This window comes from Electrona antarctica (assembly GCF_951216825.1).
Source record: "Electrona antarctica genome assembly, chromosome: 22".
NCBI lineage: Eukaryota > Metazoa > Chordata > Actinopteri > Myctophiformes > Myctophidae > Electrona > Electrona antarctica.
Genome location: NC_136805.1, coordinates 14096723 through 14123453, shown reverse-complemented (window position 1 = coordinate 14123453; position 26731 = coordinate 14096723). Strand labels below are relative to the sequence as shown.

Sequence of the window (26731 nt, the reverse complement as noted above, 5' to 3'; positions counted from 1 at the left end):
TTTTATTTTTAACCACCATCCTATTCTGGGAGGAACATTCGCCAAAAATAGTGCATCTAGTAGAGCGGCTATTTCCGGCTAAGAGATTTGGTGTAGAGGAGGAAAACACTGCACAAAGTACAGATCCTATACTCAGGTCATTTTACTAAGATTAGAGGGTTAATCCTCTGGAGTCTGGACTATATTGTACCAGTACTACTTGCAGCAGAATTCCTCCCTAATTAATAGTAGATGACTGACATCACAGGCTGACCTCATTTATTCACTCAAATGTTATGCTATAGGCTCTATATAATTTCCTGTCCTCACGGCTCATCAATACAAACAAAAGTCAAGCTTTTCCCCCTTGCTGGGAAGGTCTGTGGAAGTCTGACCTGACTTTTTTGACGTCAGAAAATGGTTCCTAAAAGATAAACGTACAAAACAGAGTACCATTATGTGGACCCGATGAAAGTGCCCGTCTGCAAGCCCAGCACAGAACGCATTATGCATTATTATTACACAACACAGTGGACACTACACAACACATTGACTACTTATGAATACTGTTAACCACATCATTAAACACTATTTTGTGCATTTCAGGTCATTATAGACATTTTATCAGGGTAATAGCTCGCACGACTCCAGTTGCTTTTAAACACTGAGCATCTTTACCGGGTGCACGGTCGGGTAAGTAACTTTACAAGAACATTTCTCAAAGAGAAATCTAGCACTTTTAATTATTCTTTTAATCAGTTGAGATAGTATGTCTATCATGATAGACAACGCTGATGAAGGCTTGAAAGCCGAAACGCGTTCGTTGTACTGCTGCTCTGCAGCATACTACATGTATGTCAACTGATTAAAAGAATAATTAAAAGTGCCTTAAAACGTGAGTTCCGTGAGTGCTGGTTTTCTCTTTGAGAAATGTTCTTGTAAAGGTCATTATAGACAACACAAAATGTTACATTTTCACGGTTGTGAGCTTGTATTAGATTGGCCATTTTCACTATTTTTGAAATAAGGTTTAAGGGTGCAGTCACACCAAACTTTAATTCTGCCTATGTGGGCGGATTCTGCCAATGCTTTTCAACGGGAACGGAGCGTTTTTTTGCCCCAAAACGTAGGCTGTGCTTACCTAAACACAATACAATACACTGTAAAATCCTTAGTGTTAGTTTAACTATGAGTGTAGAAATGTATAGGGTCCATTTTGGATCCTTATGGGTTAATTTGGGTCACTTTGTAGACTCCCAGGATTTTGCCGAGTACTGCTGCTTGTGAATTCACAAAACTCAAAGGTTTTTCTTTTCTTTTTTGAGTAGGAGGAACATCTGACACCTCATCCCATCATGTCCGGACCCTAACAGTTTTAACATGATGTGTGAGAGTGAGAAAGACATATTTGTTAAGGCCATTAGCTGCCTCAGGGGCCTCTATTGTTACATACACTGTCATCAAAGGGCCCATGCTGGCTCCCCATTCTATCTTGGCTTTTATTCATCTTTCACTCCTCTTTACAGAGAAGTGTGTGTGTGTGTGTGTGTGTGTGTGTGTGTGTGTGTGTGTGTGTGTGTGTGTGTGTGTGTGTGTGTGTGTGTGTGTGTGTGTGTGTGTGTGTGTGTGTGTGTGTGTGTGTGTGTGTGTGTGTGTGTGTGTGTGTGTGTGTGTGTGTGTGCGTGCGTGCGTGCGTGCGTGCGTGCGTGCGTGCGTGCGTGCGTGCGCGCGCGCGCGCGCGCGCGTGCACGAGTAGAACTTGCCTTCCACCCTAGTACCCCCTAGTACGAATATTCACAGAAAATAGCATATCTACAGCGGTCTTGGCTATTTTCTGCCAAGTGATTTACTGTAGAGGGAAAAAGTGTGGTATCAAGTACAGACCCCTGGGGGTATTTGGCAACAGGAAAACATAAGCAGGCAGCCATAGAAAAACATGCTACTATGCATCTTGATCAGGTGATTATTGTTTGTGGCTCCTTCTAGGAAGCCGTATAGAAGAGTTGTGAATTCATCATCCGTACTCTTGACGATGGTAAACAGCTTTGCTCTTCTAGTGCATGAAAGGCAAAAAGCTGAAACCCTCCATTTTACTGCATATTTTGGTTGGGTTTTTTTATCTAAAAAAAACTCTAACCACATTAATACTGGTCATTAAAGAGAAAATCTTCAAAAAACAAAAACACAAAAAATCCCCTACAAAAATGTTCAAAAACAAAGAAAAAAAGGGTGGAAAAAAAGAATACTTAAATATAAGAAATATTTAAAAATAGCAAGCTTTTAGATCGGCAATTTCTGCCATTTGAGTAGTTAAAATAATTGGACAGCCGTCACCTCATTTGTGCCCAAGAGAGATCGATACAATACGTGACGAAATGACCGTGACACACTAGGAAGGGCCCTATTCTGTCCATCTTAATTGAGTGTGGTATGCCCCCTTTAGTTGTGTGTCCAAGGTGGGTCCAGTGGCGTGGGAGTCTTGCGTGGGCTTTCCCCATACAGAGGACCACTAAAGCCCAGCCTACGCAGCCAGGATCCCTGCCTCTGTCCCTGTGTCCTTCTGTCCCTCTGTCGCAACTTACAGCTGGAGTTTGTCAGGGAAAACAGCCAGCTAGGCAAAAAGCTTCTAGAGGAGAGCAGAAAAGAAGGAGACTTATAATGGTGAACAAAGGGTGTGTGTGTGTGTGTGTGTGTGTGTGTGTGTGTGTGTGAGAGAGAGAGGCAGAATAGGGCCTAGCCCTAGTGGAAGCCTGGCCACATGTACAGGACAAAAATACACACAGAGAAAGATTATTAAAAGCAGACAAAAGGGCGTCACACAAATACGCACACACACACACACACAAATACGCGCGCACGCGCACACACACACACACACACACACACACACACACACACACACACACACACACACACACACACACACACACACACACACACACACACACACACACACACACACACACACACACACACACACACACACACACACACACACACACACACACACACCAAAGGCAGGGAAACCCCAGGATAAAGGTTTCCGCAGCGAAATAAAAGAAAGACATCATTTGAGAAGTACACTGAGCACATCACTAAAGAGGTAGGATATGGTGTGTGCGTGCGTGCGTGCGTGCGTGCGTGCGTGCGTGCGTGTCAGAATGTGTGTATTTCTGTGTGTGTAACAGAGAGAGGAAGGTAAGGAGAGAGAAGGACAGAGGGATAAAGACAAAGTGCGTGTCGGTGTTAAAGTCCCGCCATATAGAATAGGCAGACTCCTACACACACATTCCTCTGTACAATACAGAGTCAACGGGACTGACAGTGTGGAAGCACACACATCCCATCCTGGACAGCTGGGGAGTGTAGCGTCAGGTCATCAGTACCCTAAGGTGGCGGGCAGTAGGAAGAGAGATCCGTGTGGGAGGAGATGAATCTATGGACATAGAATAATGTCGTCTTTTGTCTGTACCAAATCCTTCCTCTGTGGCCCTTCTGAAATAGCACTCAGGCAGGCCACGCAGCACTAAAAAACTGGCAATAAGAGCCCCAAATCATTCCTTTATCTGATACAGCAGAGAGCGAGAGAAAATCAGGAGAGAAACGGATGCTGGACGAAGGTCGTGTGAGTGGGGTTCGAACCCATGATGCTTCAAGCACATTATTATCCATAACTATACTCTTCGGAGCGAAGCGAGCGAGCAGCCAACCACTCATCAAACTGGGTTCTGTAGTTTGCATGGGATTTTACAATATGTCTATGGAGAGGGGAGAGCAGAGAGTCTTCAGAGCCCGGTGCGAGGACCACTACAGCACCGTAATGCACCGCTCAAACCAACAATGGCGCCATTGTGGTGCTAAGCTATGTGTCCTACTCTACTGTAACTGTGAGAGGATGATATTTATGCCTCTATCCCTCCCTCAGTCTCTGCCTCTTCTCTCCCTCTCCACCAAGCCCTCTCCTCACTTTAACATTCCCCTTTCTATAGTCTAGAATCTAGATCCTCTCCAGCTCTCACTCCTACTTTTTCCTTTCGTCTCTCTCTCATCTGACCCTGCTCTGTCTCTCTCATTTATTCAATGAGTTATGACTCAATTCATGTTTGCTGTTGTTTGCAGGAACACCCACTGAGTCCCTCATGCACGGCTTCTCAGCCATGCATGTCAGTGAGGAACCAGTTGTGAGTCCATAAGGCCTTGCAACGCGCACAGCCTGATGAACGGAATGCTGCTGAAAAGTGAAAGGGGTCCTCACACATACAATATGAGCATTTCTAGTGTGGTATGTTGTCATGGTTCCCAAAACATGGAGTGGCCACACTTTTACGGTCAAATTACGGTAAGCATATCCTACTTTTACTTCAGTTTTAAAGTTAAAAATTAAAACCATTTAATTAGATATCTAAAACAATTAGCCATTTAAGATCTAGCTGGTTAAATTAATTTTATCGCATATTATTTACATATGTTGACATCTTTCAATGAATGCAAATCACAATGAAAATATTATATATAACTAAATGGAAAACCAAAACAGTGCAAATTGTAAAACTGCACAAAATACAAAAACATTGTGCTAAACATCAAAGTTAAAGCAATGCAAAGCATGGGTTTAGTTTAGTTCATGTTTTAAGACACAACCTTAAAGTTCACCCTCCCTTTGAACTCATTAGTTCCTCCTGATAGAACATGTATTGAGGGGTGGCTATTGTTTTGTATTTATTTATTATATAGGAGAGTGTACTGTAGACTGACAAGAACCTGAGATCAGAGAGAGAAGGGAGACACAGACAAGACACCGGGAGTCAGATTCAAATCCAGGTCCTCGCAAGAGCAAGTGCACCAACTGATTGAGGCAGGTATACTGGATTTCATTTTGATTATTAGTATTACACACTTTTCAGTGTTTCTAACGAATGGAAGCAGTATGGTGGGTCTGAGTTCTACATCCATCAATTTATCTGAGGGTTTGTTTAATGCCTAAACATTAATTTAACCATACCATAGCTACTCAAGTGGGAATGACTTGAGCACCATCTAGTGGTGTAATGAGACAAAATCTACCACACAGGCATGCTTTTTTGGGGGGAGAATTTGCTAAACATGAACTACTTTTTCCCAGTTACTGAGATACAATATACAGCACTACACTCTCAATAACCACAGGAACAGACATTTAGGTCTATGGCCAGCATACAATCTGTTGCTCTCTACATTTGGTCACATTAGTAACCAACTAACCCAACAGAGCTACTGAGGTTTTACTTTCAAGACCAAACATGAAAGGAGGAAGTGTGTTAGCAACTTCTTATTTTCTCCAGACAAAAGCAGTGTCCCAGTCACAAGGATAATTTTCCTAAAAGCAGCTGCTTATAGCTGATATGAGGGACCCGTTACATTGTTCTCATCTTCTGAAATTACATTTACAGCAGCAACTGGGATTTCAAATTGTTAACAGTAAGCAACAAATAATCTGAATCAGCTATTATTAATGAAAAAGGTAAAAACATCGCTGTTCTCATTACCAGTTAAAATATCATGTGATGTTCCATCTACAGAAGTTGTTCGAAGCCAATACAATAAGTCAAAGGTCAATTATTGAGTGGTTTTATTTTAAATACAGTCCATCCTTGCGTGTCCAGCCAAGACAGAAATTTCAAAAACAGAATTAAATATAATATTGATTCCATATATGCAAATTATATTCAATATGTATCACATCTTACAACTTTAAACTCATATAAAAGTGTACAGGCACATACAGCACATACCAGATACCTAAAATGCTTATCCAAACATCTAGATGAAGCAGGTTTCACGGTCATAAAGGTACAGTTATACAGTACTTATGGATGATGGAGGCCGCTCTCCCAAAATGTTGTCAGACATTCATTGATTGGAGGGTAGAGACTTAAAAGTATACTTTGACCTCGGGTCGTTCTACATTAGCATATGTTCTGATTGGCGCTAGCTCAGGCTGTACTGTTAAGCAGTAAAGAATGCTGAATATTGCTCTACTTTACGCAATTAAACTGCATTTCATATGTTTATTAAAAGTGCTGTAACATTCTTTTGTTCAAATAAGTGCACCTATATATTCTCGTAGTACCGTAATAATTGCTAGTGTTCAGTAACATGGGTCTCGCCATCTCTTTAACTCTAAAACAGAATATAAATTTTCAGGTCAGGACAAACATTTTACCAAAAACAAATGAAACAAAGATTTGTAGCCAAAATAGAAACACTATTGGCTTTTCTCTCCTGATGTGTCATGGATTTTGATGTGATTTGGCACTATATTTAAATAAAATGGGTATGACAGAATCCAGATCCTGTCTTACCATGACAGCCATCCTGACATGATCGGATATAATAATCATAATCATCACATTGAAGTGACCACTGCTTCAGACTGCATTTACTATAACATTTGTAAAATACTGTATATCATTAAATAAGTTTGGCATTTAAGCATATTGCAACATTTTAAGCAGTCACAGTCAAGTTGTGACCATGCAAGTGAATCATCTTTACAAGCTGTGTTCTGTGTTAGCTGGTTTAAAAGACCACCGATTATTTTCTAAATAATATAGAACACTTTTCTTAAGCTATGGATCATGGGTCTGTCTCTGGTAGGTTACCACATGACAAGAATATTTTCATAAATTACAGCATTCTAGAACTCCAGTATGTCAATAAGCTACAATATGCCAGTTTGTGCTACAACGGTGACAGTTTTATTAGACTGCAACTTCAAGTACAATTCAGTGGAGACTGTCTCTGGCATATATACTCATTTAATTTTTAAAGCTTTGCAAATATGAAAACATTAATACTCTTATAAAGAGTTAAAACTATTCAGTTTCATAGAAAACAAAAAACTTTTTTTTTTAAATACAATTATACTTAAATTATAGCTAAATAAAGCTTCTGTATGTGAAGGGACTAAAACATAGTAGGGAAATGGACAGTGGAGACAGGATCTGACAACATCCTGAATTATGACAGGAGTCATTGATGTGTTGAATGGAAATGCCCCAGTCTTTACACTTCCACTAAACAATGTACAAACTACTACTATTAAACAACAATGTGCCAATCCTCAAACTACAAAACTAACAGAGAAACACTAAGCTTTACTTTCCCTCTCCGACTGCGGTCGGTGGCAATGACCCTCCAGCCAGCAGGGCACAGCAAACTAGAATGACATTTCTGAGACATCAATGTGTACTCCACTTTACCAAATCTAAAGCACTACTAAGAGAAAATGTACCAAAAGACGCAAATAAGGCTTAAGAGTTGAGAAACTTGACATTAAACACTGATCAAGCAATAAGCATAAAATGATAAATCCACAACATTTTCCTTCTTTTTTTTTTTTAGGGACAGGACACATTTTTCATAAAGTACATATGGATTATGCAGTAACAGATTTTAGCACAGCTGGCGTAAATTATACCGTAAGCTACAACATGCACAGTGATACATTTTGTTTGTGCTCTAACCTCTTTCTAGAACTGCAAGAGGTTATGTGCGTATATTATTCCAAGTGAAATATGCAAAGGACAAATTCCGGTTTGCCTCCGGTAAAGAGGCAAAAGCGTTAGGCTTAGAGGCAAAAGGCTTAAGTAATAATGTTATATTGGTTTTAAAGTCTTAGATCAGATATTTGAAAACCACCACGTTTGCCAACTCCAAGTGAAATCACCGGTGAAAGAACAAAAACAGCTTGCTTAGGAAGCCAACTACTATTCAACCTCTTGCGACTTTCTCAATTAATTTTGCAGATTTACTTTCTACAGGAAACTCCCACCCAGACTGAAGGGAGTAAACTTCTGGGCTTGCTGGGCTCCGATCTCCGCCACATACAGAGCCCCCGTCTTCAGATCCAAATCCACCAGGTGGGGTTTTACTTCATCTGCCAATTGGATCACGCTCACCACCTGGCACTGACCAATCACGCCCACTGGAGGTGCATCCAGCAGAGTGATCTGATTGGTGTTGAGCTGAACGACCACAAAGTACTTCTTGTCCGGGGTTAGTCGGACAGAGTATGGCGCATCCTCGGTGAAGCAGCTCCCCCATGTCCCCAGCCAGTCCCCGGTGACAGAGTTGAATACCTGGATCCTCTTGTTCCCTCTGTCGGCCACCCACACCCTCTGATAGTTGTCCACGGTGACACTGTGTGGGATGTAGAACTGTGCCAGGCCCTGACCTTTCTCACCATGCATCCACAGAACTTCCTGGTCCCTTGACAGCTTGATGAGGCGGTTATTCATCCCTCCGTCCCCGTCAACGATGTAGATCTCTCCAGAGCTGTGGACAAAGATCTCAGCTGGCTGGTCAAACTGCAGTGGGTTCATCCCAGACCCGGCCTTCCCCGGTGTGCCTACCACCTGGAGTGGACAGCATGAGTGGACAGCACATATGAAATATAGTCATACCAACCGAACACAAATTATAGTTGAATACTCTTCAAATTCGTGGAATTATTAATTAGATATACTCGAAATATATATACTCAAAAATGTAAAAAAATAATATATATATATATAGCTGATCTAAAAGCTCACAACACGTCACAGCGAGTTGTAGATCTAAAAACCAAATTGTTCACCTATGCCCAAATTAGAGACCCCAGGTTGAAAGTGGTTAAAAATCAAAACACATTGGCTGCATAAGTGCCAATACCAATTGTCAAAAAAGTAAATAATAGCCTGATATATCAGCTGTGTTTTTCTTAATGCAATGATGTCACAGTAAAGCATGTAGTCTTATGATAAACAACATAATTCCATAGGCGTGTGTGTGTGTGTGTGTGTGTGTGTGTATGTGTGTGTGTGTTAATTTATTTTTTATTTTATTTTTTCCATCACATTGAAGCCTGAACAAAATCTCTCTTTTCTTGCAGTGACACACTGGGGTTGCAAATAATAATCCACAAGATAAAGCCATCACAAACCTGCAGGAGAGTCCCAGATGGCGAGTACTGTTTGATGCAGTGTCCATATGGCCCATTCCCCACGTCTGTGATCCACACTGTGGGACTGGATGAGGCAGCATCTGCCACGAATATGCCGTGAGGCATCTCCAGTGTGCTTGTGTTCCAGGCCATCAGGAAGTCCCCGTCGGTGGAGAATACCAGCACCTTGGGCACATTCTCACCTAAGAGACAGGGTGGAACATTTAACGAAATACTTTTGATTGATTGATTGATTGAAATATTTATTTTTGCTGTGAACTGTGAGTGGACGACGCAATTAAGCATTACACTTGTTTACAAGAGGGTCCACCATGTTCAATTCATCAAAACATTTAGAGACGTACAAATAGACACTTCTATATAGTCAAAGAACAGAACAGATCATGAATTCATGATCCGTTCAGCAATACAGCAATAGAATGTTGATGGCATGTTTTAAAATGTGCATTCCATTCAATATTCCATGTTTTTCTTGATATTCTCACCAAATTATGTTTTTCAAATTGCTAATTAAGGAAATTGGGTCTGACTATGAGCGTTTAAAATGTAAATGCATGCATACACACAGGATAAAGTATAAAACATTGAAGAGATTTATTATTCACCTCTCTGGGCCACATACACCACGCCAGAATACTGGTCCACGGCCACTCCAAACGCATCACCTCCGAACAGTTCGGGGTATTTAGGCCAGGATATGTCCAGTTTGTACAGGGGTCTTCCAAGGAGCTGATAGTCCCGCCTGAAGCTACTGGAACCTTCAAAAGGCTGAGAGTTGATGGTGCCGTACAGAACCATCATGACAAGAAACACCGTGGCCATTGTCGTAGCGATCAAGCACGTGTGACCTCTCTTTTTCATCACGAGATTATCTTAATTGGTGACTTCGCAGTTAATTGATCCGTTCATGCAATTGTATACAAATGTTAGGATCGTTTTAGTTCCTTCTTTGAGATGGTTAATGATTGTCCCATATAGCAACAATCAATCTACATCACTAAAGCTAACCTGGCGTTAGCTAGCTTTTATCTCTATGAAAACAGCGAGCTACTGTCGTTAACTTCACATCGGCAACGGCATGAACATTTCGTGTACTCCGTTGGAAACGTTGAGGCCTAGATTTCAGTTTCATGTGAAGCTGGTGATAGTCCGATCGAAGCAGAGAACTCGTCTCTTCTCAAAAACGACAACAAAAAACACATGACAACTGTCATGGGCCAACGGAAATGACGTGGGTTTAGAAGGATTGCAACGTCACCACGTCGTGTTGTTGCAGGAGCGTTCAGCTGCGTCAATTCACCCTCAGCGGTACACTGAACGACAGGAAGGTACATCTATTTTGCATTCAAAGTAAAAGCATGGTTCACTCACACACACACACACACACACACACACACACACACACACACACACACACACACACACACACACACACACACACACACACACACACACACACACACACACACACACACACACACACACACACACACACACACACACACACACACACACACACACACACACACACACACACACACACACACACACACACACACACACACACACACACACACACACACACACACACACACACCGTTTCTGGGAAAGAAGATCCCCGCTTTACTTACTTTTTACTCTGGGTGTCTGGGCAGTATGCAATCATACAGAGACGTTCACTTAAATAATGAATGGTTCTTATTAACAGAGTAGACGTAATTTCCAGTGCTCTGGTGAATTTGGGGAGTTTGATACTTTTATCAGGCTTGCTTGATGTACACCTACAGAAAGTGATTTGATGACTGAAGCAGTAAGCTGTAAGACCCATCTGTAAAAGTTGGATTCTCACAGTCCAATGTTGGCAGCCCTGCCAATAGTCATTATTTCACCAATAATGTATTATTTCCCCTGCGTATAATACTATTATGGCACCATAATACTATTGTGGTGCATCATATTGGAACAGAATATTTTAACACAGAGAAACAAAGCATATGGGAAAATATTTGTTTTTGTAGGCTATTACAGTGCATGCGTTATTAAAATTTACACCACGGACCAGTGAAACAAAACACACTGTAGTAGGTGTAGGTCAGACAAATAGCATGTTACTAGAGAGGACATATTGTGTGCTGATGTGTTGATGTTATGGACCTCTCAGAGACAAAAGTGAGATTGAACACCAATCTACAAGCAGTGGTGGAAAGTAACTAAGTACATTTACTTAAGTGCACTTAAGTACAAGACTCTGTATGAGGGATTACCAAGGGTGAGCCAGAAAATAGCAGCCAGGAGAATGAGAATAGCGGGACACTGCCAAAGGCATCAAGAACTGCCAACCAGCAAACTGGTGCTCTGGGAACCAACACACGGGCATCGATCACGAGGACGTCCCACGCTAACATACGTGGATGTACTCAAGTGCGATGCAGCAGTGCAAAGTACCAACGAACTGGCCAGATGTATGGAGGACCGGAATGACTGGAAACGACGATGGAGGGCTCGTCTGAGGACGACCTAGAGAGACACTTTTGAGGTTGTGAGCTTGTAAAGCAGTCCCCACTGTAATGTCACATTGCCACTATGATTTCAGCCATGTCAAGATCAGCATAAAAGCAGACTACAAAGAGTGTGAAGAGTAAAACATGGGACTAGATAAGACATGTTGTCACTAAGAACATTCCGATCAATCGGCCACTGATCGGTGATTGCCGATCATGAGAAAAACAATCAGTGATTGGGATCGGTCACAAAAAACCTGATCGTGGCATCCCTAAAGAACACTGATCACCATGATCAGTGACATCTCCATCGTTTGACTAGTTTAGATTAGAGAGCGAGGTAGAGCTATCAATAGACATAGCCTACATGAAGTTCATACAGTACTAGAGTAAAGAAAAGTAGAGTATATGCAGTGCTGAACTAGCAAATATGTTAGAAACCTAAAACGTATGTAAACAACCTTATCCTACAACCAGGGGTTCCCAAACTTTAACTTGAGATCCAAAACAGAAATTAAGTGTCTCCCCAGTGCCCAGGCTTTTATTTTCGTTCGCATTCGGATCAACTTCAACCATTTGGCCTATGTCTGCGCTCTGCAACCACATCGCTTCACAAACAGATTGTCATCACGGTTAGAACAATGTCCACTGCGGCGAGTGGCAGCAAGCAATCAGTTCTCTGACACAGCAGCCATCCAGAAGACTTAAACATCAGCAATAATAATTGACTCACCGGTCAGTAGAGCTGCAGGGCAGGCCATGATTCTGCTGAGTTAAACCTCCTCGTGACTGCCTCTTACAGTATTCATTCCATTCTAGAAATTAATGGAAATAGAAATAATTGCACAAAAAATATGATGTCATCAGGGTTAGATCAATATCCACTATGGCAAATTTCACCACCAAGTGGATAAAGTATGGCTAGCCATCCCGAAAACGTTAGTAAATGAGACAGCACTGCACAGCAGTCTCTGAACTTTACTTATAAACAATTCAACCAGCACACAGGTACAGGTACTTCCTTACATCACTTCCTTATCTCCTCCCATTGCCACCCAACCAGTGTCCATACTGAGGTGAGATACCTCCATCTAGTGTCTACCACACAGCCCACACCCCCCATGCCAACACATTCAACCTGTAGCATACAAAAATAATAATTTACTCACCCATCAGAAGATCAGCAGGCCACCGCCACGATACCACTTTGAGTTACACCTCCCAATGACTGCATCTGTCTATTCAAGGCAGGAATAAGTGACTTTATTTTCGTGACATTTGAGTTCGCTGCCTTAATGACATTAGCATTACGTTCATTTTCAAATGTTCACTAGTTATTTTTACATCATCACCTAGTACATCTAGCCTACTTTAACTACTTCATATCTGACTTCTTTGCCTTTGAAATTTGAATGATGGTAGCCTACCCTTTATCCATTTCATTTCAGGTTGCGGTTGGCTTTAAAAAGGTAGTATAACTTATATTATATTTATTACCACAAAGCTCAGTTTAGTAGATATATACATTTTCCTGGGTAATGTATCCCTCTAGCTGCCAGTGAGATTGGAGGTTGGTAAGCACCTGTTTGCACCTGCACCCCCGTCCCCACCCGTGAGGTTGAATGCCCATATCAAATAAAATATTCAGTTGTATTTACATTTGATATATTTCCAGTCGATCTGTCTATATAGTGAGTAGCCTATGAAACAAAAAGGCTGGTATGGTAGGCCTACGACGAGGCTAATTCGTAAGTTATCAGACTGAAATGTATCCTGCTGCCTAGCCGCAATTTGCAACTCTAGATTTTTTTATAATGGGATGAATCTAGAGTTGCAATACCCTCCATTGACTCCCCACTCATCATTTTGCGTTTGCGATCTGCTTGTCTTAAACGACGTTAAACTCACCAACATTGCAGCTGTAGTCCAAGCTTGAATTATTCTCTTTCAATCTGCAAAGCTTGTTTTTCATAAAAATCCCCCGTAGACATGTTATGAGCTACTTTCTGTCAAGAAATTCTGTGCAAGTGATTCTTTTTCTAAGTGCTGGAGTTTGGAAGCGCTCGTCGTAAGTCACTGAACGTCCCTGCATGCATCTGATTCGCATTTGCACATAATGCAGGAGGCAGCAGCGCGACCCCTTAATACAAACGAGCGCTTCCAAACTCCAACATTTCTTCTTCTTGACAGAAAGTAGCTCATAACATGTCTATGGGGGATTTTTATGAAAAACAAGCTTTGCAGATTGAAAGAGAATAATTCAAGCTTGGACTACAGCTGCAATGTTGGTGAGTTTAACGTCGTTTAAGACAAGCAGATCGCAAACGCAAAATGATGAGTGGGGAGTCAATGGAGGGTATTGCAACTCTAGATTCATCCCATTATAAAAAAATCTAGAGTTGCAAATTGCGGCTACCTGCTGCCTAGGCCTATACTCAACCTTAGAAACAATCGGAACAAGGCCTACTATTATTATCACTTATTCTAATAAGAAAATAGACACTACTTGAGTTCACTCACTTAACTGTCACATATAGTGTATACCTACCTCCTCAGTATAAGGATTTTCAAACATTCCGTCATGATTTATTTGGGTTGGCAATTTGGCATTCCTCTGTGCATGACGGACTGCGGCTGACTTCAAGTGCTTTCCGGGGGTTAATTAGAAGAACCACAACTATTACTTTAGTAGCAGTTTTTGTTGTTGCCGTAGCCGTGCGTGTATTTAAAAACAAAACGTCTATTTGAATATAATTAAGCATTTATGAAAGGATTCGCCAAAAAAACACCTTCAAACTCGCTCTGCTCTCCATCGCGCCAAAGCAGCAGCAGGTGCGTGTAATTGGATACAGGTCCAGCAGTGAGCATGCACCTGCACGGCTGCACCTGAAGGTTCATCCAAAAAAATCCCATGTATGTACATGGGATTTTTTTTTTATATTGTTGCAAATAATAATAATAATAATAATAATAATAATAATAAATGTATGTTATATGGAAAATTGTCAGAAATAAAAGCAGACCTATATGATTTGAATAGGCCAGGTAGGGAGTACAGTCAAACATAGCCGCAATTTGCAACTCTAGATTTGTTTACAATGAGATGAATCTAGAGTTGCAATACCCTCCTTTGACTCCCCACTCATCCAATTTGGTTTGTGATCTGCTTGTCTTAAACAACGTTAAACTCACCAACATTGCAGCTGTAGTCCAAGCTTGAATTATCCTCTTTCAATCTGCCGAGCTTGTTTTTCATAAAAATCCCCCGTAGACATGTTATGAGCTACTTTCTGTCAAGAAATTCTGTGCAGGTGATTCTTTTTCTAAGTGCTGGAGTTTGGAAGCACTCGTCAACACATTCTCACACATAATAACATAATTTTACCTCGCCTTCTGACGTTTGGCAAAATACTTCAATTACCTCAATTCTTGACGTATTTCGGAAAAATAAAATAATACGTCATGGCGTGACTTAAGTGTAAAAAGGTCACGCTCTGACGTTTTTTATTTTTCTGTCTAAAATAATCTGAAGCTATATTATTATTCATGTCATGTTAGAGCAGGTCTGAAATAAATGTCAGAGCTGATATACCGACATATAAATATGAAATAAATGCTTAAACATGTCACTATGTCTAATGTTATAACCATTGGGTTAACCATAGACCTAGAATGCCTGTGATCATTTAATTAACTTCGTAAATTTTCATGTATCATAGGCATAGAACCATTCCATCCGCTCCTGGTTGAATTCAATTATGTGCGGGCTTAATGTGATAAATTCTCCGTTTGTACTCACCCATTAAATAATTCCAAAGACGTGGAGTGAAATATGGTCCTCTAGTTTTATATCCATGTGAAAGTTCTGGCACAAAACGTGTATTTAGTCAATTATCTCCACTTTTTCAAGAGATGCACACGGACGTCTTTCTCTCCGGGCGAGGGGGGACCGGAATGATCGATGAACTGATTTTAGACGTCATCACCAATTGACAAGGGAAACACAAAAGTTTGGGTCACACAATTGGCAGGTGCCTTGCGATAGGTGCTGGGTAATTAATCACACCACCTGCCAATTGTGTGACCCAAACTTTTGTGTTTCCCTTGTCAATTGGTGATGACGTCTAAAATCAGTTCATCGATCATTCCGGTCCCCCCCCCCCAAGGGGCCAGTGAGGCTATTCAACGTTGAAGCTCTCCTCCCTAGTGGTAGGAGGAGGTAGCCTGGTTAATAAACCAGACCGAATCAGCCGTTGGCAAAAAAAAAGTTGTTGTGTGATATTAGTCTGGTTTATTAGCCAGGCTAAGGAGGAGGGACTACAGGCGGACCCGTGGATTCATGACCGGGAAACCCCGTGCAGCTGGGCTTTAACATTGAGCGCTCGGTTGCACTTCCGCATTTGACCACCAAAATTTGGTGGTCAAATGCGGAAGTAGACGTTCTGAGACGGTACTTCCGGCAGTCTTCCGGGTGCTTCAAAACGCCACTGAGCAACTTCCACTGACATGAATAGCTGGGGGGGCGGAGCTTCGCGCCAGTTCAGTCTCTATCCTTTTATATACTCTATGGTCCCCCCTCGCCCGGAGAGAAAGACGTCCGTGTGCATCTCTTGAAAAAGTGTAGATAATTGACTAAATACACGTTTTGTACCAGAACTTTCACATGGATAAAAAACTAGGACCATATTTCACTCCACGTCTTTGGAATTATTTAATGGGTGAGTACAAACAGAGCATTTATCACATTAAGGCCGCCCAGTTAACGTCCGACATGAAAGTAACCGCGACCGTTCTATGGCTCTGTATGTGAAATACTGTATATACTGTATGTAACAACAGAGCCATTCTAGGGCTAGGTTAACCAATGCTAACAGCTTTTAGTGTAAACATTGTAACATTATGTCACCATAACGTGGTTATTATTAGTTGCTTTGGAATGTACCTGCCATGAAAATTAAGGTCATAATAACGCAGATCGCATCGATATGTAATATAGTGCGATAATGCACTTGTTTAGCTACAGGATTGATATCAATATATTAGCTAAATGTAGCTAACGGCTATCGTTGCGACGTTGCCAGTTTCTGCGAGAGAAATAAGCAACCCGCCCGGTATATGAAAACAAGACCAAAATAAGCGAAAATAGCCGATCTACAAGCAATTAACAACACAAATCTTGTCCAAATCTGATATGGGGTCCCAGTCCCTGGCACAAAATACATTTTTTGATGTAGGGTTCTTGGACAATACATAATTCTGGGGGTCCTTGACATGGAAATGTGTGAAAATCACTGGAAACTTTAGAAACAAGCCCCCCAAAAACGCAACCTGCAAGGCTGCAACTACCAATAAGCTCAAAGTCGCTTATAATAAGAGGACTTGGCAACCCTCGCAACAGGAAGTTAAGTCATTTGACACTACTCGGTGAATATAAATAATAATAAAAACATGTAGGACCAACTTCCTGTAGCGAGGGTTGCCAAGTCCTCTTATTATAAGCGAATTTGAGCTTATTGGTAGTTGCAGCCTTGCAGGTTGCGTTTTTGGGGGGCTTGGGCTTGTTTTCATATACCGGGCGGGTTGCTTATTTCTCTCGCAGAAACTGGCAACGCCGCAACGATAGCCGTTAGCTACATTATTTAGGCGGACCAACATAAACACACTTTTTACAAACTATCAGTGTTGATACTTCTTTATCTGCTATTTCTGTTAGCCAGTTAGTAAAAGACTAGTATTATCTTCCAAAACGATTGTGTACAAAAAGGCGGATTTTAGCGGAATTTGCATACTTTAGCAGGGAAGCTGTTAGCATTGGTTAACCCAATGGTTATAACATTAGACATAGTGACATGTTTAAGCATTTATTTCATATTTATATGTCGATATCAGCTCTGACATTTATTTCAGACCTGCTCTAACATGACATGAATAATAAATAGCTTTATTATTTTAGACAGAAAAATAAAAAACGTCAGAGCGTGACCTTTTTACACTTAAGTCACGCCATGACGTAATATTTTTCCGAAATACGTCAAGAATTGAGGTAATCATGATGAGACAAGTTGTCATAAGTCACTGAACGGCCCAGCGTACCACCTGTTTCGAATTTGCACATAATGCAGGAGGCAGCAGCGCGACCCGTTAAAACAAACGAGTGCTTCCAAACTGCAACACTTAGAAAAAGAATCACCTACAGAGGATGTCTTGACAGAAAGTAGCTCATAACATGTCTACGGGGGATTTTTATGAAAAACAAGCTCGGCAGATTGAAAGAGGATAATTCAAGCTTGGACTACAGCTGCAATGTTTGTGAGTTTAACGTTGTTTAAGACAAGCAGATCACAAACCAAATTGGATGAGTGGGGAGTCAATGGAGGGTATTGCAACTCTAGATTCATCCCATTATAACAAAATCTAGAGTTGCAAATTGCGGCTAAGTCAAACACTATCAGTTCAAAAGGAATAGCAAAAAAAAGTTCTTGCGGTCTTGTTTCCATTTATAGCCAGGCCCTATGCAATCAATTCATAGACATCCTACGACATTATTTATGTATTTGTTTATCTATGGCCTACATGCAATAATACAATATATCGTTTTTAGCTTTCATTCTGCAACTTTGACGTTTTCATTTTACAGTAGCAAGCAACAACAAAGGTTTGGAGGGGGGGGACGAGATTTTATTTTGATGTCCACGAACAGGAAGTGCTCATTTTGTGTGACGAACACTTGACAGTGCTGCAGCAGCGGAGCGGCCGACTGATACCCTGTCGATTTACCGTCCAGAATTTTTTTTAACTCCATCAAAGGATCTAACGGTTGGGGCGGACGACAGTCCGTTGAGGACAGAGACACCTTTAATGTAGTTCCAAATCCCCGAAGAATCGGCTCGATGGAGGTCGTGGACAGCCCTCTTAACCTCGTAAGTTTCTGTTGATGTTGCAATAACAGGCTAACGTTACTGTAGCCTACAGTTGACTCGCCAAGGAGGATATGTTGGGTGACGTTGCAAACAATCGACGTGTCGACGTATCCACCCATATGTATCTATCTATGATCTATCCACCCTTTTCGACAATGGTCACTCACTCCACAAAAACGGCGTATTCTGCCCTTTTCCAGTTGGAGAAGAGAAGAATATGTCGTTTTGTTGAGCGGCGACGTTACATAGTTACTGAAGCACTTCCGCTAGACGACGCTTTAATTGTTACGTCACTGGCGAATCCTTTATTTATTTTATTATTATGATCTAGACTTGAAGCTAGATAAATAATGTAGCCTTTGGTTTTGTCCTACACAGAAATGCATGTTTTGCTGGGCAGAAAATTGTGCTTAAAGTATTGCTATATAAGTATAACGGTTTACATGCTGTAATAAGTAGGCAGTCAGAAAGTGAATAACATGGTAAAACATTAACTACAGACAGCTCAGCTCACAGCTGCCTACAGTACTTCCTTTAAATGTAACATTATGTGGGGATCGATCATCAGCCAGGCTGTTTTTGAAAATATTTGAATACAGCTTATGTGGTTAAACCTTCCTACATTTTAAACTCCCTCCTGTCACCGTTCTATTCTCTCTTATTTCGGTCTGCTCCCATTTATCTCTCCCCAGGCTCACCAGCAGTGCAGGAAGGCTGACCGCCTGTTGGCAGCAGGAAAGTATGAGGAGGCTATTTCCTGCCATGGCAAAGCTGCAGGTCAGTTAATGCTGACATAATGGTCCAAATCATTTTATCTCCAAAAAATAATAATAAAAAGTACATAATCCTAGCAGAAAGCCATATCATCTTTATTTTTTGTAATGAGTTTTGGACAGTCACAATATGTACATGTCTCTAGGGCTAGGCTGCCTATATGCCTAGCCTAGGCAATCCCTGAGGAAGTAAAAGTAATAGCAAAATTCACACAGGGCGTTACAATCCATGCATGTCAAAATGGCAAATCTCTTGATTACACCATCATTGTTCTTGTGTGAGCGTGTAAGTATTTACAAATACATATTTCAATAGGAGGCATAGACCGTCCACATTAGGAGATACACAACACAAGCAGCCAGGCTAATGTCTGGCTTTGCCACTTAATACCGCATCGTGGTTTGTGCCTGCGGCTTCATTCACAAACCACAGATACCTTACTGTCAATAACTTAAGATTGCCCAGAGAAACAATGTCATTATTAGGTTGTATTGTTTACATTCATATGCTATTGTAGATAGCAGCGTATATATTATTAAACCATATTCTGTTCATGTGTATATAAGCCTATTTGTGATAGAGATAATACCACCAATATGTTGCTATGGACTGACATACCGTCCATAATCGAGATTGTGGTGTTTCTATTTCCCATGACTTGAGTACCCTAAATAAGGTCTAAACAGTGCCAGTACTTTCAGGACAACCATAATTTGGGGAATAAATGACCCTCAATAATAATTGTCAAGTGGGTTTTTGCATAATTTTGTTAAACCAGGCCACTTGTCGTGTACTGTACTCCTGTGATGATTATGACCCGTCCTGGTTTATTACTATCTGGCCCTGTTCAGAGCTCCTATTATGAGACAACATGTTCTCACTCCTCGCTGACACAAATAATAAATGCACAGTTTCTCCTAACAATATACTGTAGCCCACTATGCAGGTTGAGAACAAGTCAAAGAGAACCATACCATACTGTACCCAGCAGTATTGCATGTCAACCCCAAATCATTAAACGGACATTTTATTATTTTATTAAAAAAATAAAATGTGGTAATTTTCATTGATAGAGAGAACCAATTCAGACGGTACAGTACAGAAAGGTGTACGGTATGTCCACAGCTATTTAAAGCTCAGGATCTATAGTACTGTAGAGGTCTACTATTACTACTGTGTCTGCTTCTTAGACATGTTGGCTTTTTAGTTTCTGCTATGTCTTTGAAACTCATCCTAGGAGCTATAAGTAGCCAATTCTATATGGAGCTGTAAGAAGGATATCCAACCTTCTTCTGACTCAAATGTCAATTAGCCCAATCATGAAGCATTGCACTGTGCCAATGCTAAGGGTTAGAAGTAATATCAGGGGAAAAGTAGTCTCTCAGATTTGAATCCATGCTCAAAAGAGCTCATTGCTGATGTTAGGGGTGTCCTGGTGGCGCAGGTGGTAAAGTTCCTGACAACCACCATGGAGACTCTGATTAGACTTTTCTCGGCGGTGTCACCAGCTTGCCCAACGGACACAATTGGCCGTGCTCACAGCTGGCTGGGCAGGGGGACCTCTGTCACTGACTGCACTAGCATCTCCTATACGGTTGGTCAGGGCACCTGGAGCAGAAAGTGGACACACGTGGGTGTTCACACTCTCCCCAAGACCAATAGGTGTCAGCCAGGACTAAACCCACTTGACACGTGAACAGTGTCAAGTGTGTAAACTAGAAAAAGGTTAATTGGCCATATACAGTAGGTGTACAAATGGAATTAAGGGCAGTGGGAACATTATACAGCACAGGACATAATTCATCTCGGCTCACACACACATGTGGGTTATTTAGGAGCATGAAATATAAGGCTGCACATTTAAAATATTCACTGTATTGACTGCTGGGAGATATGGACAAAATATAATCCCAGACATTATCTATATTTGTCTCGTATCACAAAAACCAATATGTTATTGATATATTGCCCAGCCCTAGTGCAGATAGAGAAAGAATGTTATAGAAGGCTAGAGGTCAATATACTCTTGGTGCAGTGAGTCTAAATATTAAGTGACTTCTTATAAACGTAAGACTATACAATAGATATTGTGGAGAATTTGTCTTTCATGGTTGGATTAAAGCACCATGTTTTTTTTATTGTCCTTCTAATGCATGTGGGCAGTGGGCACTGTGTTTTTTCAAATGCATTTTTTATTAAAAAACAAATCTTTAAAAGAGTGAAGGACATTATCAGTCACAAGAATTAGGTGTTTTAAATGAGCCTAACATGGTTAAAAGTTTCAAGTTCAATGGGCTAAGTAAATAAATACAAAAAAAAATCAATCAACTTAAAAATCACACTTGTATGAAGTGAGGGGCTCTTATCATTATACATCATCATACATCACATTCCGTGCTACAAACACACAACACTGTGCATAGGAGGGTGTCTGGGGTGCACAGTGCACACAAGCCTGAGTAGACATTAAAGTGTGAAAAGTAATTGAAATACGGTATTAAACCAAGACCTCAGTCTGCAATGTTGCACAACACTGTTGTTATTGCACAATACTGTTGCTGTTCTAATGTAATAACATTACACTATGCCCCCACTATCTCTCTTAATGCCCTCTCTCTCTTTTACTTTTTTAAATCTCTACCTCACCTTTATCTGTGACTTTTAGATCTACTGAGGGATGCCATGAAGTTAACGCAGTGTGAGCAGGTGAGTGTGCGTGCGCCGTGCTTGCATGCAATTCCTGCACGTGTGCAGGAATTGCCTGTTTTGCAGGTGGGTCACTGTTGTCAGGTGGGTCACTGTTGTCGGTAAATAGTCCAGGTTGATTGACTGATGTATGTCATTGCCTATTCACAGTTCAACAGTTACTTTCACATTACCCCCCCAAAAAAAATATTATTCTTTCTCTTAATATTTTTATTACAGAAAAGATGGACATCAGGACAAAATCAAGCATATTTTACCTCTTTTCTCCCCCTATCTCCCAACCCCAGAGAACTATGTTACCATATTACAAAAACTATTATAACAAACATGAAATTATGAAAAAACTCATGCAGCAGTGCTAATATAAAGGAACAAGAAAAGCAAAACAAAAAGCAAAGAAAACAAAAATGTAATAAAATAAAAAACTTTAAATAATTAAAAATCAATTAGTTCAATTAACTGTTCTACCACTAATGTCCATTACGGTTGGCATGATTTATGTGGGTGAACATGTTTGCTGTTCCGTAGGCCCGCCTGTCCATGGAACTGCAGAGGGACAGCCACATCAAGCAGCAGCGTCTAATCCAGGAGCGCTGGAAGAGGGAAACGCGTCGCGAGGCCACCAAAACCCGGCAGGGTACGCCGCGCCCCCCCGTCACCGACACGGCCCTGCTCGCCCAGGCCACCTCCCAGCTCCATCTCCAGGCCTGTCCAGGTGTAGCCCCACCTTCCGGAGCGAGGGAGCGCGAGTACGACACTCTAATCTACCAGCTGCAGCTTCGGCACGGTGGCGGGCCCCCGTCCGTCCCCCCCCCGAGCCCTGGCCCCAGGACCACCAAAGACGACAAGATTCGCCTGGAGGAGCAGGAGACCACCATCGAGGGCCTGCGGCAGCTCGTGATCAAGCTGATGGAGGAAAACCAGCAGATGGCGAGCGAGAACCAGCGGCTGACAACCGATAACCAGCGGGTGCTCTCTGAGAACGCCCGGCTGCGCTCGGAGGCGGCGCTCGAAGCACCAGACTTTGTGGAGTGCTCGGAGCTGTGGGGGACAACTGGGAAAGGGAAGAAGGAGATCGACATCCCTCAGCTACCGCCGCTGGAGATGCCCGCCGAGGAGGATCTGTGTCTGGACGACCTACCACCCCTGGAGGACATCCAGAACGAACTGCAGGAGCTAATGGACAGGGATAAGCTGCGATCGGAATGACGGGCAGACGCAATTTACCATTTACACACTCGCACACACAAAGATCGATGGGGATGAGTGTTGTTCAATGGAATGGAGTTTTTTGAGGCATTAAGAAACCTATCACTGCTGTTTGAGGGTAACCGTGTAAGCTAATGGTTTGTTGTAACGGGTCATTGTGTTGGACGACCCAAAACGGTTTCATGACTGTTTTTGAAACCAGTTCGAAAAATAGTTTTTTCTTTACTAGTTTTTGTTGATGCATAGCTCTCATCTGACAACAACAGTGATATGGGTACACGCTTTTGACCTGCTCACACGAAAGGTAGAGAAGGACTGCCTTGATAAAGCAGATAAAGCATATAGACGAACATTAACACTCAACACAGCCAAAAGAAGCATGGGGCTGTGGGCTGTGTTTAATTAAAGCAGAACACAAGAAGACGTATACACACAATTTGACCCGTTTGTGGCATTGTGTCAAGTAATGAACACTGCAAAAAGTGAGAGCGCACACGCATACATAAACACACATACTACACCTCTCATAACTCATGCAGCAGTGCTAAAATGACCAGAGCGTAAGCTAAAGCTCCGTGTCTGACTGAAACTGTGTGCAGCAACCGTACATGCACACACCAGAAACTTTTGTATCAACAAACCAGTGCCTTGGAACACTTTTCAGGTCCCACTGTGGTGGTAGTCTTAGGGGACCTCGATCGACACTTACTAGAAAAAAGGGATGAGCCTATTTTGATTGTGTTTGTCAGCGTTCAGCAGACGGTCCTTAAAGCTGGCAAACAGACCCAGCTGACAGATTGACTGTAAAGAATACTTCTCAAGATCATTTGCGTGTAGAAAAAAGAAAGAAATATGTGTTTGACTGTACCTATTGACGAGGAGAAATGGACAGCAACACCACAATCACTAGATACGCTTAACAAACGTAGTTAATAATTAAATCAATTAATTTGATGAATACAGCAAGATGCACTGAGTTTATAAAATCTTAAACTCTTTCAATGTGTTCCACTGACATGACACATCGGGTGTCATGGGTGAAGAATTTAGAAACCTTGTAGTCGACTTCATTAAAATGTCGAATTCAATCATTGCGAGGCATATTTAATTCTACACTCAGACAGTTTATATAGACAAGTGTGACATAGATATTTGGGAGGTATTGGAACTCAACGTTGATATTGCAAAGCTGATAGCACCCACCGATTCTTAAAAAGAGCAGTGGGTCAGAAATGCACTGGGAGCTGTGTTGGAGGTAAGGAAGGAGTGATCTCTTATCTGTCTCTCTCCCTGTTAATACATTGTCAGTCAGTCAAGCCCTCGCTTTGTCCAGAGGAATATTTGTTTTGGTGATTTAAGTGTTATATTGTGTGTGTGTGTGTGTGTGACAGTTTGGAAGACTGGTGTTGATCTGTTTCAGTTCTACCACTCGCGTGTGGTAGTGTGTGTGAGTTGTCGTTCTGTGTGTGTGTGTGTGTGTGTGTGTGTGTGTGTGTGTGCGTGAGAGAGAGAGAGTTGTGTGAGCCTTTAAGTCTGATGTATTCTGTGTCACATGATGGCAATAACTGATGTGTCACATTTGTCAGTTTCCGTGGAATGATCACGGTCTAGACAGGTCGCCATGTCATTTTAGATCAGTGGTTCTCAAAGTTGAGTCCAGGGACCCTCTGGTTCCTTGATGGGGGTTCCAGGTGGACCCTTAAAGGTCTGTAACTCTCTGAGTTATGAGAATCCTTGAAATTAAAATGTTTGAGAACCACAGCCAACCACAGATTACAGCTTTCTCATCTCTCTTCTTTAATCTTCTCATCTCATCTTTTTCCCCCTCTTTTTACCTAGTTTAATGTTTTTATTTTGCTCCTTTTTAACCAATCTGTGAAGGAGCATGGTTATCTTTTTAATTTAAAGAAAATACAGGTTTTAAAATGTATTTGTTTGTCCTGCAATGCAATGCAAATGTTTTGGTTCCATGTTCTAGTTGGTCTCCTTGCAGCTAACTAACTAGCTTATTAATTAACATGATGTTGTTTTGCCTTATAAAGAAAGAAGTCCACATACATACTGCTGTCGGTCTTTCATTTGAGTTCCATTTATGTCCAATTGAACAAAATGAGAGCTGTTTGTACGTACAAATCAGAAATCAATTCTTTCCCAATCTTTGAAGGTGTCTCTGTGCTAAGATTTAGATCTGATTCTATTATAGAAAGAACTAATTTTTAAATTTGGATATGCTTTTAGATTTCCACTGCAGCCCTTTGGCCCCTCTGTTTTCTAAAGGGGTTCTCTGGTTGAGATGAGCCCTGAAGGTCTAAGCTCCTTTGGCCCCTCTGTTTTCTAAAGGGGTTCTCTGGTTGAGATGGGCCCTGAAGGTCTAAGCTCAGCGAAGTCCAACTAGTAGTTATTCTTCCTCTATTCCCATTGAGCACATTTGTCACTCTGGTATCTCCATATTTGTTGTTTCTTCATAAATTAATGCTGTATTTTATACTTTGTCATATGACAGTGTCATGCAAAAGTTGCATAAATAGCAGATTATTACATTAAAAAATGCCTTTAATGAGATGCAGAAACTAGTTATACCAGGTTGATAAGTGTCTGTGGGTTTTATAAATATTTAACCATGTGTTAGAGATTGTTTCCTGAAATGTAACCATTTTAGATTGAAAGCTTTCCACCCGACAGCAAAAATAATCTTCACATGGTGGCCATTTTGCTCTTAGGACATCCTCAAGTATGACACGAGCAAAATGGCTGACATTTCTATGGTCAATGCTTTTCACAACATCTCTATTCTGACAATAGCACATGGACAATTTAAGGAGCCATTATTGATTTCAGCAGCTATGGTGATTGATGAATTTGACAGGAATATTCTACGTAAAATTTCACATCATGTCGCCTAATTGGTCCATTGGTTGGTTGTCAGGAATATTAATAATTACAATTCACGACAAATTATAGGCGTAACAATTTTTAACCTGCCTACTCTGTAAGCAACTCTGACTTTCACTTTGTTGTTTGTAAATTGAAAATTGTTTGACTGATACAAAAATATGTTGTGGATCCAGAATAGGGCTGGGCAATATCAATATTATAGATATTGTGATATGAGACTAGATATCGTCTGGATATTGTAATATCATGATATGGCATATGTGTTATCTTTCCCTGGTATTTGTCCCCTAAAGCCCTAATAGTGAAAGTATCACATGAGCTTGTAGATTGGATATTTTCAGAAATGAAAATCTATGGACTTTTAATGTCTTTTTTTTTTAATGTTTTTTTGTGGCTTTTGCCTTTATTTTATTTTTATGGAGGGACAGACAGTAGGCTGACAGGAAATGGGGAGAGAGATGGGGGAAGACATGCAGTAAAGGCCGTCGGGATCGGGAGTCGAACCCGCGGCACACTGCCAGACTGGATTACCAGCCAAGGTGCCTGGACCATTGAGCCATGGCCCAGGACTTTTAATGTCTTTAAACAGAACCCCTCGTGAGTGACGTCATGGGCAGCGAGTGGGCACCCCTCACTTCACATGATATTGTCACAATATTGACAAGAGGTATTTGGTCCATATTTGATTTTGTCCATATTGCCCAGCCATAGTCCACACTGCTACATGTGGCTAAATTATTTAATGTTTCCTATTAATTGTGTTA

The 26731-nt window shown here is 41.3% G+C and overlaps 2 protein-coding genes across 8 annotated transcripts; one reads left to right on the top strand and one right to left on the bottom strand.

Moving 5' to 3' along the window:
* Window positions 1-6758: 6758 nt before the first annotated feature.
* LOC306915256 (NHL repeat-containing protein 3-like) lies at window positions 6759-15389 on the bottom strand. 5 transcript variants are annotated; one of them, XM_079492543.1, is made up of 6 exons: window positions 15263-15389; window positions 12633-12701; window positions 12197-12278; window positions 9568-10296; window positions 8942-9144; window positions 6759-8375 (listed from the first exon to the last, which is right to left on the bottom strand). In XM_079492543.1, exons 4-6 carry the CDS (start codon window positions 9821-9823, stop codon window positions 7776-7778), a joined length of 1059 nt encoding a protein of 352 aa, XP_079348669.1. In that variant the 5' UTR covers window positions 9824-10296; window positions 12197-12278; window positions 12633-12701; window positions 15263-15389; the 3' UTR covers window positions 6759-7775. The 5 variants fall into 5 exon arrangements, with proteins under 5 accessions (XP_079348669.1, XP_079348671.1, XP_079348668.1 ...); XM_079492545.1 differs by having other exon boundaries at window positions 9568-9713; XM_079492542.1 differs by lacking the exon at window positions 15263-15389 and adding an exon at window positions 14012-14338.
* On the top strand, window positions 13734-25129 carry nrbf2b (nuclear receptor binding factor 2b). Of its 3 annotated transcripts, none has more exons than XM_079492550.1 (5): window positions 13734-13751; window positions 18271-18383; window positions 19076-19160; window positions 21823-21863; window positions 22392-25129. In XM_079492550.1, exons 2-5 carry the CDS (start codon window positions 18354-18356, stop codon window positions 23070-23072), a joined length of 837 nt encoding a protein of 278 aa, XP_079348676.1. In that variant the 5' UTR covers window positions 13734-13751; window positions 18271-18353; the 3' UTR covers window positions 23073-25129. The 3 variants fall into 3 exon arrangements, with proteins under 3 accessions (XP_079348676.1, XP_079348675.1, XP_079348677.1); XM_079492549.1 differs by lacking the exon at window positions 13734-13751 and adding an exon at window positions 15993-16181; XM_079492551.1 differs by lacking the exon at window positions 13734-13751 and adding an exon at window positions 17755-17772.
* Window positions 25130-26731: the final 1602 nt, after the last annotated feature.

What these genes read in the sequence shown, in the direction of transcription:
- LOC306915256 (XM_079492543.1), bottom strand. Translation starts at nt 9,823, where the DNA reads ATGAAAAAGAGAGGTCACACGTGCTTGATCGCTACGACAATGGCCACG. An exon ending in GGTGTATGTGGCCCAGAGAG is followed by an intron (nt 9,145 to 9,567) that starts GTGAATAATAAA and finishes CCTGTCTCTTAG; the next exon opens with GTGAGAATGTGCCCAAGGTG. An exon ending in CATCTGGGACTCTCCTGCAG is followed by an intron (nt 8,376 to 8,941) that starts GTTTGTGATGGC and finishes TGTCCACTCCAG; the next exon opens with GTGGTAGGCACACCGGGGAA.
- nrbf2b (XM_079492549.1), top strand. Translation starts at nt 16,127, where the DNA reads ATGGATAAAAAACTAGGACCATATTTCACTCCACGTCTTTGGAATTAT. An exon ending in TGGACAGCCCTCTTAACCTC is followed by an intron (nt 18,384 to 19,075) that starts GTAAGTTTCTGT and finishes ATCTCTCCCCAG; the next exon opens with GCTCACCAGCAGTGCAGGAA. An exon ending in AGTTAACGCAGTGTGAGCAG is followed by an intron (nt 21,864 to 22,391) that starts GTGAGTGTGCGT and finishes GCTGTTCCGTAG; the next exon opens with GCCCGCCTGTCCATGGAACT.